Source organism: Dysidea avara, chromosome 2, assembly GCF_963678975.1.
Source record: "Dysidea avara chromosome 2, odDysAvar1.4, whole genome shotgun sequence".
Classification (NCBI taxonomy): domain Eukaryota; kingdom Metazoa; phylum Porifera; class Demospongiae; order Dictyoceratida; family Dysideidae; genus Dysidea; species Dysidea avara.
Window position 1 is genome coordinate 10,306,857 of NC_089273.1, and position 12,444 is coordinate 10,319,300.

A 12,444-nucleotide genomic window follows, 5' to 3' on the forward strand; every position below is an offset into this window, starting at 1 on the left:
ACTCTACTTATTCATTGTTGTATTTCAATATGTAATACATGATAGAATGTTGTTGGTACACTGGATAACTTGTTGGATGAGAGAAATGATATGTCATTCAGGGAGATGATGGATAAGGTTTGTTTAATATAAATTCAAAATTTAATAATAAACCATGTGTTTATATTGCACTAGTATGCAATTGGGTTAGCCTACTCAACTCAACTCCATATTGTGCAAATACAATACATTAGTCTCATGAATTTATTTCTTGTTGCTACTTAATTAATATTCCACCAACAGGGAGGAGATACAACTTCAACCAGTGAACTCTTACAAATGACCACTGAGAGAGTTGGCATGCTATTCAGCACCACGTTAAACACTAGTGGTAATGAATCTGTACAAGAAACTTTGATAAAAAGTAATATTGGTAAGTTAACTTGTAGTCATGTGTGTCAACCAAATATCATTGGCTAAATATTCAGTTGAATATGTGTTGACAAGTTTGAAAATTGATCATAGATGTGTATAAATCTATTCTTCTATTACACCAAATATAAAATAGACTCTAAGCATTATTTGTATGTGCATTTAAGATATTAATTGTAATGGTAAACATGTGATTAAAGTTTCTGTCACGTACTGTTTGATCAAAAGGTCAGTGGATAGGTACCAACCTATCATACTATCATAATATTTAGAGGTCCGAAGCATTAAACATAATGCTAGCATAAATGGTAGAACAGTAATGCCAGATCATTCCTGTGAAAATGCATCTCACAGTAAAAAGATTGATCAACTTGATAACAATAGTCAGTAATTCCTCTTTCGGGTATAACTATTGGGCACAACTGCTTTATTAGAGTTTAGACAATGGAATTCAGAGAATGCTTTGGTATTTGCAAAGTATGCAGGGTTTTATTCTGGTAAGAAACCTGTACACACTCAGGTGTCCTACTGGGTAAGACACCTAGCCACAAATTTTGACAAACAAATTACATATTTTGTGGGTTACTAGCAAAAATTCCAGATACAGGGGCCATTGTCTAAATAAGTAAAACATGCAATACTAGGATTCTTTAGTGGATAAATACCCATCAGGAATGATGTAATAATCATCTCTGCTCGGCTTTGGTGATTACTACATCATTCCTTCAGGGTCGGCAATTTGAATCAGTGGAAATGGAAACTGGAAGCGGAAAGTGGAAATGGAAAACAGAAATAGTCAAATCATATAAATGTAACCGGAGTAAAACCCTTGTTTAGTGGCCACTTCTTAAAGACCACCTTCTTACTTTTCATACAATGACCACATTGTAATTTATGGCTAAGGCATACTTAATGACCCTATCAATAAGACCACTTCATGGTCACCTTTTATAAAGACCACCCTCTTTACAAGACCATCTCCTTTACAAAGATCACCTCTTCACATTGTAATAATAGCTTAGTTCCAAACATCTATTTCATGGCTTTATCAAAATGTGAATCCTAGAGTAAAACCCTCACTTAGAGGTAAGCTCCAAACATGTATTTCATGATTCACAGAAAGGGGTCATTGACATATCCCATACTTTGGTACACACTTCATCTGGCTGTCTGTTTTGGTTAGTTTGCACCAGAATGTGTCATGCAAAAATAGTCCATGCAAGTGAAAAATAAGGAGGTGATGACCTTAAGAGCCTAGCATTTTTAGCTGACCTAGCTGTTTTGAGAAATAGATGTTTGGAACTTAGCTATTATAAAAATGTGAAGATGTAGTCTTTGTAAAGAGGGTGGTCTTTAGTAAAGGTGGCCATGAAGTGGTCTGGTCATTAAGTATGTCTTAGTCATTTTCAGATATAATTGTAACATGGTCTTTGTATGAAGATGGTCTTTGTAAAAAGGTGGTCTTTAAGAGGTGGCCACTAAACAAGGGTTTTACTCTAGGGTACATTTACATGATGATTTGACTATTTCCATTTTCCGTTTCCGGTTTCCATTTCCACTGTTTCCAATTGCCTGCCTCTTAAGGGTTGTTTATCCACTAAAGAATCCTAGCACTGCATGTCTCACCTATACACATACCACTTTTTTAGTGTGGGTGTTCAAAAGCATCGCTCAGAGTTTAACTTACATATTTCCCAGGCAATATCTTGACATTGCCAAAACCATGGGAATGTGGTTTGCTCATGTGTTTGATGCTCAACCAATTCAAAGATACATTATGCTTCAACTTGTTATATTAAGTGACATAAAGCATTTAATGGTGGGTTTAGGTTTACAGATTACTCAATGTAGTTGCTAAGTTTCAACTAATTGATAGTTACTAAATGACAAATGATCAGTAAAATAATCATTTGGGCAATGTATAGATGTGTATTTCCACCCACCACTTGCCAGCTCAGCCATACAAAGCAACATAAAGAGGACAGCTAGATTTAAATAGGTGAGTAAATTACAGTCCTATACTTAACTTAATATATTAACTTACTTACTGTCCCAATAGCCAAGTTAGTAGGCTTATTGTAGTACAAAATGGTAAAATTAAAAATTTAGATCCCACAATTGCAGAGTTGTGTGTGAAGTATAATGATGTATGAATAACATTCTGAGGCTATTGATATTAAAATCACTATCAATCATGAGATACTGATGTATAAATGAAACAGGGTGAGTGCTCTGTAGTTATTTTACCTATCAGGTGAGTGTGCCTAGAGTGATATATACCACCACTGTGTCGGATTTTGCTGATATTTACTGTAACACCTTAGCCCACAGGCTTGTGCATAGCCCTCAGGTTTTGGGTATTATACCAAATCTGGTATAACTATTACATATTAAGCATGTATTTCAAAAGACAGTAGTCAGAATGATTAAAAATGTTTAATGCAATCTGTTACTTTAATAGGTTGCTCACAACAAAGAATCCATTCAAAGAGTAAAAATTTATAGCAACCCATTACAACTGAGGCAAAAATTTGAACCTAATTATGAACATAATGGGAAGGATTTCTGAGCAATACAGCATAGCATTATAGGTAAATTGATAGCATACAGTAGCTACAGTAGGCTGTTTGAAAGATCATACCACCTTTTGTTTCAAAGTAACACACAAAGCTGATTTTTTTGGCATCCATTAAGCTTGCTCACGTCTGACCAAAGTTGAAGACAATTACTGTATCCAATCAGCAGTTATGAGTTTATACATTGGATATGCACAGTACAGTAGTTGCAAATATGGTCACATAATTATTCTGAAAGTTGTTTGACATATAACATAATTTCATGAAAGGTGGGTTAAGTAGTTGGAGGATTTGTACACTATATTTATCATGTTAAAATAATTTTAATCCATGCCACAACTTAAGATTTATCCTAAGAAACCTAGTACACTCCTTTGCTTTCCCCCTTAATATCTTCTGTGGACAATAACATACTGTAGTTAATAAATGCTATATATACCACTTTAGCGTGGGCGTTCAAAGGCGCCGCTCGGTGTTTAACTTGCATATTGCCCGGGCAATATCATGGGAAAGCGGTTTGCCAATGACTTTGATACCCAGCCAGTTCAAAGAATCGATGCGCTTTGACTCGTTATATTGAGCGACATAGAGCTTTGTATTGTGGGACTCGGTTTTGTAGAGGTTGCTAAACTTAGTACATAGGCTAAGATAGAGTAGTTGGTTGTTACTAAAGGATAATGAAGGCACAAAATAATTGTTTGGGCGATTGTGGATGCGTATTTCTACCCACCGTGTATCAGCCTTTGAACAGACCATGGAACAGCAAAGCTACTACTGCTACATTGAAATAGCTTAGTAACTTATAGTTCTAAGTACTTAACTTAATATAATAACTTACTTACAGTCCCAATAGCGAAGTTAGTTGGCTTAACTTAGTACAAAAATGATAACAATATAAACTCCATCCCACAATCGCAAGTTTTCTAACATTGCGTGTTGAAGCATAGTAACGTATTAATGACGTTTTAATGTATGGACAACATTTTGATGGCTATTAGCCCACGCTATTAAAACCACAATCAATCTTCAGATGCTACTGTATAAAACAAATGGGATGAGTTCTCGTTAGTTCTTTCACCTATTAGGTGAGTACGCCCCAAGTGATATATATCACTTGTACCATGGCTGCTTGGGATTTTGCTGACATATACACCCGCAGCCCTCGGGCCTGCGGCCCTCGGGCTTTGGGTGTATATATCAGCAAAATCCCTCGCAGCTATGGTATAACTATTACATAAATTACAACTGTGTTACAATGTATAAAATTATACAGTGTTTGTGTTTACCAATATAGTCATTGATGTACAGATTCCTACAAAGGAAGATTTACTACAAACTGAAAGTGTCAACTTTCCTTCAGTATCTAATACACCCAACAACAGTATTATGCTTGATAAAATGGCACCTGGAATTCAAATACCCAGCTCTATAATTATTAACCAGATAAGCGAGCAAGGTTATGCATCTATTGTACATGTCCTTAAAAAGTAGCCAATTATAATACATTGCAGGAAAAAGAATTGCTGTGGTCAATAGTGTGACAAGAAATGTACACCTACCAACTAGTCCTGGGTAAGGACAATTTCACTGCATTTTGTAAAGTATAGAAAATATAACTTCTGTTTTGTTAGGACAAGGATTGAAAGTCTAATCTTATCTAGTCAGATATCTGCAGAGAGAGTAAACCTGGGTGGCGACAGTGTTTTTTTATCTTTCAACATTCAATTAGTATGTACATCATAATGTTTATTTTTAACATCATACATGTGTGATTGTACTGGAGAAAGGAGAAAACATCCTGAGCACCTGGTAGACTCCTGTAAGCGTTCGAGCGTAAATCGGATGGCTGCAGGTTCGAGGCCACCTAGGTCCAGTCATGGATTTTTTCTCCTTTCTCCAACTTTTCAAACACACCTTAAGTAGCTAAAGTCTAAGTAGCTAAAGTTTTGAGCAGGCTGTAGGACCAGGTGCCCTACAGACCTTCAGCACTTGTGCTGTAAAGCATTAATAAATAAAAATAAATAAATAAATGATGGTTAGTTAAGGCTGGATCATATTTTAGTATTAAGTGTATCATGTAATATAGCATGATATGTCAATATGATTCAAAAGCTATTTAATTGATATGAAAAGGTAAGAGTATACTTCATAAGAACCACTGACTGTTATATTACAGAGTTACCATTTTAAGTGCTTGATCTACAATTTATTTTTCAGTAGCATCACATGATCAGTACTAGAAGGGTGTAATTAATTTTATTTTACTATGACAAAAGCAGCTACTTTGTCAATCATTATAGCTAAAACCAATACACATAGTATATTTTCAGGAAAATTTAAATGTTACAAATATGATTTTGTTGAAACATCACTGTATTACACTAAAGTGTAAGAATTACAACCCTGAAGTTTATATTTGCAGAGTTACAACATGACATTTATTGCACCATAATTACTGCCTTTTTATTGCTGTGCAAATTTTGACTAAACTATGCAGTATATTCACCTCATGTACTGTATTTACCTGTAGACTGAAAATCAATCACATTTTAACATACGCTGTGCCTTCTTTGATTTTTCAAGGTGAAGTTATATTGTTTTCCAAATAATGATGTACTTTATAATACTGTGGCAATAGCAATCAACGTGGTCAGTTTTCTGAAGATGGTATTCAACAGAGAGGAAGCAATAGAAGTTTTGCTCAATGTTTGTCATCTCATTTAACCAGTTTTTGCATTCTGGTAGATGCAACAGGAGAGAGTGTAAGTTCAGAATACACTAGCTACCTCAGTGCATGTAAAACATTGACCACGGTATTTTTGAGATTGACATTATGTACATTATGTGGTCTAGTTTCATGCCATCTGAAAAAGTAGCAGGGATTGATTTACCTTCTTTAGCCATTATATAAAACTACTTCATTGTTTACATCAACAAAACGCATATGTAGGTAGTTTGATTTAATCGTGTGCTCTTCTACTACATTAATTACCCATTTATTCTCCTTTTTATGTAGGCTCAATCTGAAGCACTCTCAATTGTCAGTTACATTGGCTGTGGAGTATCTATTGTCTGTCTAACATTCACTGTAATTGTGCTAATTGGACTACAGTAAGTTTAGTAGAAAAAGTTATCTACTAACCCATAATTCCTGTTCATGTCAATTATGCAGAAAACAGGTGTTTTCTAAAGTACCAGACTTCATTCATTTGAACCTCTCTATTGCACTGTTGTTGGGTCTAATAGTGTTTGTCAGTGGAATTGAGGCTGCTACTACATACAGAGTAAGAGAGTGAATAGATGTATCTACTGCTTACACTTGCATTACTTCTATAGACTAGCTGTCTTATTGTAGCTATTGTACTTCATTACTTTTTCATGGCAGCATTCAGTTGGATGTTGTGTGAAGGAGTAATGCTGTTCATTTGGTTAAATTTTGTACTGTATCAAGGAATGTTTAAAACAAGAAAATTTTTCATGCTGTTAGGCTGGGGTAAGTACTTATTTGCTGCACATCAGAAAGTCGAGTGTTCACTTTACTGCTCAGGGTTACCTGTTCCCATTATTATTATATCTGCTGCTGTCTCACATGAACAGTATGGGACTGATGAAATGTAAGCTATAATGTATAAATTTTCCTTTGCTTATTAATTTCCAATATATGTACTAATTTGCAGTTGTTGGATTTCTGAGGAAAAGGGTGCTGTATGGGCATTCATAGCTCCAATACTACTGGTCATACTTGTAAGATTGCATAAATAATTTTATTCACCCATCAATACAGTGTCATTCCAGATGAATTCATTCTTTTTGATTATCAGCCTTTATCAGATTTTTAGTAGCAAGAAACAAGCACTAAAGACTAAATCAATTTCCGAGTTTCAGATTGCAAAGTAAGTGCAGGAAAAGTATCATTGAGACCCACTGCATGTTATGTGGACATATTCCAAAGTATTGCTATGTAATTTGAAAATGTGTTTTTGCTAATTTCTGCTAAGATAATTTATAACTACAATCCTTTGCATTGACGGTCACTATTTAAATGCTAAGATAATCCATCTGCTGTAAAAAAGAAAACAGTATTCCATTCATAGTATACTTAAATACTTGTGTAAATGATTAGGATATATGGTAGTCCTTCCATTATCCGGTCATTGATTATCTGAACTGTGAAAGTGGCTGTTCTATTAGAGTATTATGCATAAAGTGTATGTTCTATCAAGAGTTAATAATTACTAACTCTTGGTTCTTGGTTCTATGCTCTGTGTATAGATGTATGGGCTTCGCTTATCTAAACTTTTCCATTATCTGAGCACACCTACAACCCAATGAGTTCAGATAATGGAGGGACTAGGAACAAGATTGATCAATGTCACTAACTTCAGCCTATGTATATAAGCACATATTTCCAAATCATGAGTTGTCTTGCATGATCATGCTAAAGTATTCAGTGTATACAGTATCACTTTCATTAATTTTAGACACTGGCTGTGAGTGTCAGCAATTAATAACTATGATACAAATTATATAGATACTTGTAATTGCAGACATACACAATTAATAGTTGCATGCATCTACAGCAAATACATTTACTTGAATGCTATGTAAAATTATTTTTAAATCTAATTTTATTAAACAGGGTACTAGTTAAGGCAGCTGTACTGTTGCTACCACTACTTGGGCTGACTTGGGTGTTTGGATTACTGGCTGTGAATAAAGACACTGAAGTGTTTGCATGGATATTTACAATTCTCAATTCACTGCAGGTATGGTCATCAAAATGTATGTACTACATGTGTGCATGTTTGTGGGTGAGTTTGTGTGTGTGTGTGTGTGTGTGTGTGTGTGTGTGTGTGTGTGTGTGTGTGTGTGTGTGTGTGTGTGTGTGTGTGTGTGTGTGTGTGTGTGTGTGTGTGTGTGGGTGTGTGTGTGTGTGTGTGTGTGTGTGTGTGTGTGTGTGTGTGTGTGTGTGTGTGTGTGTGTGTGTGTGTGTGTGTGTTACAGCCTTCTGTGGAGAACTAGTCCATGATAATAGATCAATACTCCCTAATAGATCAATACTCCCTAATAGAGCATTACTCAAATGCACTGTACATAACTCCATAGTTCGATACTCTCTAATAGAACAGTCACTTATAAATACTGATTAAAATGTTCCAAGATAATTGTAACAAATGTTGCTAAATTAGGAGCATAATGCAAGCATAATGGGAATGCTGATGAGCATAATAGGAGAAAATTTCTGAAGCATTTTGGGCAAAATTTCAAGCATACCCCTGTATTTGACTGAGATTTAGTCTTGCTTGAGTGGTCTGCTTTTGCTGAATGCTTTTTCCAAGCTCAGTGGTGAGCCATACAAGTGGTCTGGGACCTTAAACAACCAGGAGATTACTCTAAGTGGCTGTACAGCCCTGTAGTGTTGAATAAAGACCTGTGCTTAAGTTCTCCTTCCATTTTAGCCAGTTCGGAGACTTGAATGGCCCATAATTTGACTTGATTCATCCTTCTATGTGTGTTTGCGTGTTCTTGTAGTTGCATACAGTTTTTATGCATTCGCTTTATTTTACCATTAGGGTGTATCAATTACTTTATTCTATGTGATAAGAAATAAACAGGTAAATGGTAATGTGTAAATATACTGTGTAACTACAATAGTACCCTGGTCAGAACTTCCCAAAACACAATGGCACTCCATAAAATGCTGCCACCAAAATCATCATAGAAATCTTTTGCCAACTTTTATGAAAGAGTTTTAGTGCTAGCATCAAATCTGGTAGTAAAATCATGAAAACCTTAACACAAGGCCCAATGTCGAATTTTTTAAAGTCAACAATCCCTATTTTTGGTTTGCCTGTCTGACCATAGCTACAAAGCTAGAAGTTAAATGACACAATGTAACACCAAGATAAAGCAAACATCAAGGTACAGAGGGCAGGCACTTGTCGGAACCCTAAAAGGCACATGCCACACTTGAGTTAAGTATTGTGGTGTTAAATGTTCTTCATTTATGCTTGTCATTGTCAACAGAATCATTTTCAAGGTATTCATTTTCATATCAACACTTTCCTTGAGGAACATAATTATTTAGACACCACAAATATTTTATGCACGTAATCCACGTATCCTATAGTAGATTCCTGTAGCTACATGATAGGTTTGACCTTGCTCCTTAACGATCTAGTGGGACTATTATAATTATGATTGAGCATGAAGACCACACCTTTCTAATTGCTCAGACATGGTAGCCACTCCCCTTAATTATCCAGTGATACTTATAGCACCCTTTATTAGGAAGCTGTGCTTACAATATAGCATTGTGAAAAGATGTTGCCGTGCACTTCTCATTGAAATACCCTAACAAAGCAGTCACCTTAAGTCAACAGTTACATATAATACTCTAATAGAACAGTCTCAAAAGTGACAAAAAATAAACAACTAATATTTCAATTTAAAAGTGAAATAGAGATTCAAGCAATGAAAAAAATATATGAATGATGATATTACAACATACAGTAGCTAGGTAGTAAAATCCATACTTTGGCTGAGCAGTTGACATACTATGTAGGGATTTTCCCACCAAGCTATGTAGCTATGTTGCAATACAATCATTCATATCTCTTGTTTCACTACTTTTTTATTGCTTGGATCCCTACTCCCTTTTAAATTATTAAATCATACTGAGGTACACTAAGATTTCATGGTTAAGAAATTATTGAACAAGAATCACATAGATACGTACCTATAGATCCAGTTAACTACATACCATATGCAATGAAAGAGTCTTACCATTTACCACAAAAGGATATAGTATATATTAGTATTGATCACAGCACAAAGTTTTTGGACTTCAACTACTACTTACATATAATGGATGGTACACACACAAATAGCAAAGTCTTTTCATACGGTACTTAACATACACCAAATGAAATGGCAAAAAAATAATGTAGTAAGTAAAACCTGTAAGAAATAGACAATGATTATGATAGCCAGACTGGATACACAAACCTACTGGATATTGACCACAGGAGGCATCACCTGATCAATGAAGATATAGTCATACCAATGAAATCAATGGCATGACCATGATAGTCTAACTATATACAATACCTACATATTTAATCTAACAGAATCATTGAGTGCACTCTCTATTTCTGCTTTTTGTGTTCAATTAACTTTGTTTTCATTCTCAATAAACTTTCTTCATTGTAATATCTCTATGCACACATATAAGTCATGTATGCTATCTAGATGTTTGAAAGTTTTGGTTATTGTACTGCGGTAGTTTTGTCATAATGGAGTTTAAGCACCTGAGGCCAGTAATTCTGCACTTGTGACATAACCTTGTTACCTGTCAAGACATTTGTGGGATTTGAACCAGATCAACCTTTTTTCTCTCTATACCCAATGACAAGGATTAAAAATGGTCTGGCCATGTAAGACTATGTACTGGCTGTTTTAGCATAAAATTTCTTTAATGCACGAGTGTGGTTATGGAATATACATACACATGTACGTTTTTTTTGGGAGAACATTATCAGGAATCCAGGTGCATGCTTATAGCCAGCCTGCGATCAGCTATGGGCATGTACCTGGTAAAAATAATTGATACTGTATGCTCTGATAGAACAATTAAAAGTCTAATTTAAAAGTTGCACTAATTATACTACCCTAATAAAGCAGACAGATAGAATAAAACTACATGTAAGCTACTGTACAATAAAACTCTGGTATGGCAGCCAGCATAAAGAATAACAGAATAACATTAAGTATTTGAAGTGGACACAAGTAAAAGATCTAGTACAGTAATAACTTATCTAATACAGTAATAACAATGAACATTGTGCTTTTGAGCAGTGCACAAAAGATATGTCTGTTATGCTCAAAGTTATGCCACTACCTTTGACCAATACTCCAATGGGATATAAACAAGATTAAATTTACTTAACGCATTAAATCTGATTCTTTTTATCATCAAAGCCACATTTATTTGCTTGAAATTATTTTCCAATCACGTGTTGCTTATTGATTGAATTTATTTGATTTGAAACTATCATACCTTTGACATTTTCTTGTGCTTCATACAATAGAATTGTTAACATTATAAAAGGAGATTATAATTAATGCAGTTGTAACATCTCATATTTCTTATACTTATAGTTTGTAAAGTTCATCAAACATCACAGCAAAATGATCACATATTCTGAAACAACTGTAAGTTGAATTGAACATGTTGACATATTGTTTACTGTATAGTTTACACAGAGTAATAAAGTGAATACCCTGAGAACCAACTGTACCCTGAAGGACAAGAATATAATAATGTCAAGAACAAGTATTTCTTGTAAGTTGATTCAAAATCATGTATTATATTTGCTTTGTGGATTTCTGTGCCATAATTATGTTGTAGCATGACTAACCATGTACCACAATTCACATTAATTCATTTTATATTATAATTATTATTATGACATTTTAACCTTGTTTATTGAATTTTAACCAGCTCGTATATATATATATATATATTGCCAAAGTTTTTGTGCATATTTCTGCCTTTAATACTGTGGATATTGGTTTTGGACTAAAAGCACATCAACCATCAAAGAATGCTAATAAGCATTTTTACCACCATAGCTAACAGAACTGCAAAAGGTCTAGATATGTACTAAAGTCAGTTCGTGTTTGCCTGAGCTCCACAAAATACAGTAATATCAAAGAGTTCACTGCCATTGGTTTTGTACTGGAACAAGCATGTTTGCACTCTTGAAATATCTAAGAGTGGGATATTTTTATAAAGCCTCATCGTAATACATTTGTTCTCTTCTTCATGCCTGTATGAAAGCACTTTTTGATAAGCAGTCTGGTATTTAAAAGGTTTCACAGTACTACTAAATGTTTGGACAGCTGGCCCATGTAACATCTAACAAGAGTTATTAGTAAATAGTTAATGAGGGCTATGGTGAACACAAACCATAGAACAGTCCATAAATAAATTTGTTAATTGTACAGTACAGTAGTGCTGTAATTGAGCATGGAGGTTTGCAACTTCTCACAAAAAATGTACATATTGGTCAGAAACCGGCCTCACGATATTTTCATCATGCCTTGGCAACATTGGTAAGGTACAGCCAAACTAAAAAGTGCTTTCAGTACAACCCGCCATATACAGTAAGTTGCTACAAAATAATTATTTTTATCCAGCAGAAAATTCTGACTGACCAGCTAACTGCCTTACTGCCTGATTCCTTCAGCAGACAACCTTAACTTAAAATAACTAAGGTTATGGGCTTGATTTTTTTTCACCATTAAATAAAAATTATAATTACTTCAGCTCAACAGTGCCTTTTGGCATACTACAGTATGTTCACTGCATGCATTATACTTACCTTTGACTTCCATCTTGTCCCATTTATCTTTGCTGACAATGCAAGGTGTCAGTTTGTGGTCAATGGCTTTC

General features: G+C 34.7%; 1 protein-coding gene across 1 annotated transcript in view; it reads left to right on the forward strand.

The window, feature by feature from the left end:
* Positions 1-12,444, forward strand: part of LOC136247798 (protein crumbs-like) — a 57,733-nt gene that overhangs the window by 44,446 nt on the left and 843 nt on the right. The window contains exons 28-44 of the mRNA XM_066039621.1: positions 46-117; positions 283-412; positions 4,282-4,443; positions 4,499-4,559; positions 4,619-4,715; positions 5,518-5,570; positions 5,626-5,749; positions 6,004-6,098; positions 6,160-6,271; positions 6,324-6,480; positions 6,535-6,601; positions 6,665-6,731; positions 6,783-6,880; positions 7,627-7,753; positions 8,561-8,602; positions 11,148-11,201; positions 11,253-11,331. Coding sequence (XP_065895693.1) covers positions 46-117; positions 283-412; positions 4,282-4,443; positions 4,499-4,559; positions 4,619-4,715; positions 5,518-5,570; positions 5,626-5,749; positions 6,004-6,098; positions 6,160-6,271; positions 6,324-6,480; positions 6,535-6,601; positions 6,665-6,731; positions 6,783-6,880; positions 7,627-7,753; positions 8,561-8,602; positions 11,148-11,201; positions 11,253-11,331 — 1,597 coding nt within the window. The remainder of the gene's footprint in view (positions 1-45; positions 118-282; positions 413-4,281; positions 4,444-4,498; positions 4,560-4,618; positions 4,716-5,517; positions 5,571-5,625; positions 5,750-6,003; positions 6,099-6,159; positions 6,272-6,323; positions 6,481-6,534; positions 6,602-6,664; positions 6,732-6,782; positions 6,881-7,626; positions 7,754-8,560; positions 8,603-11,147; positions 11,202-11,252; positions 11,332-12,444) is intronic.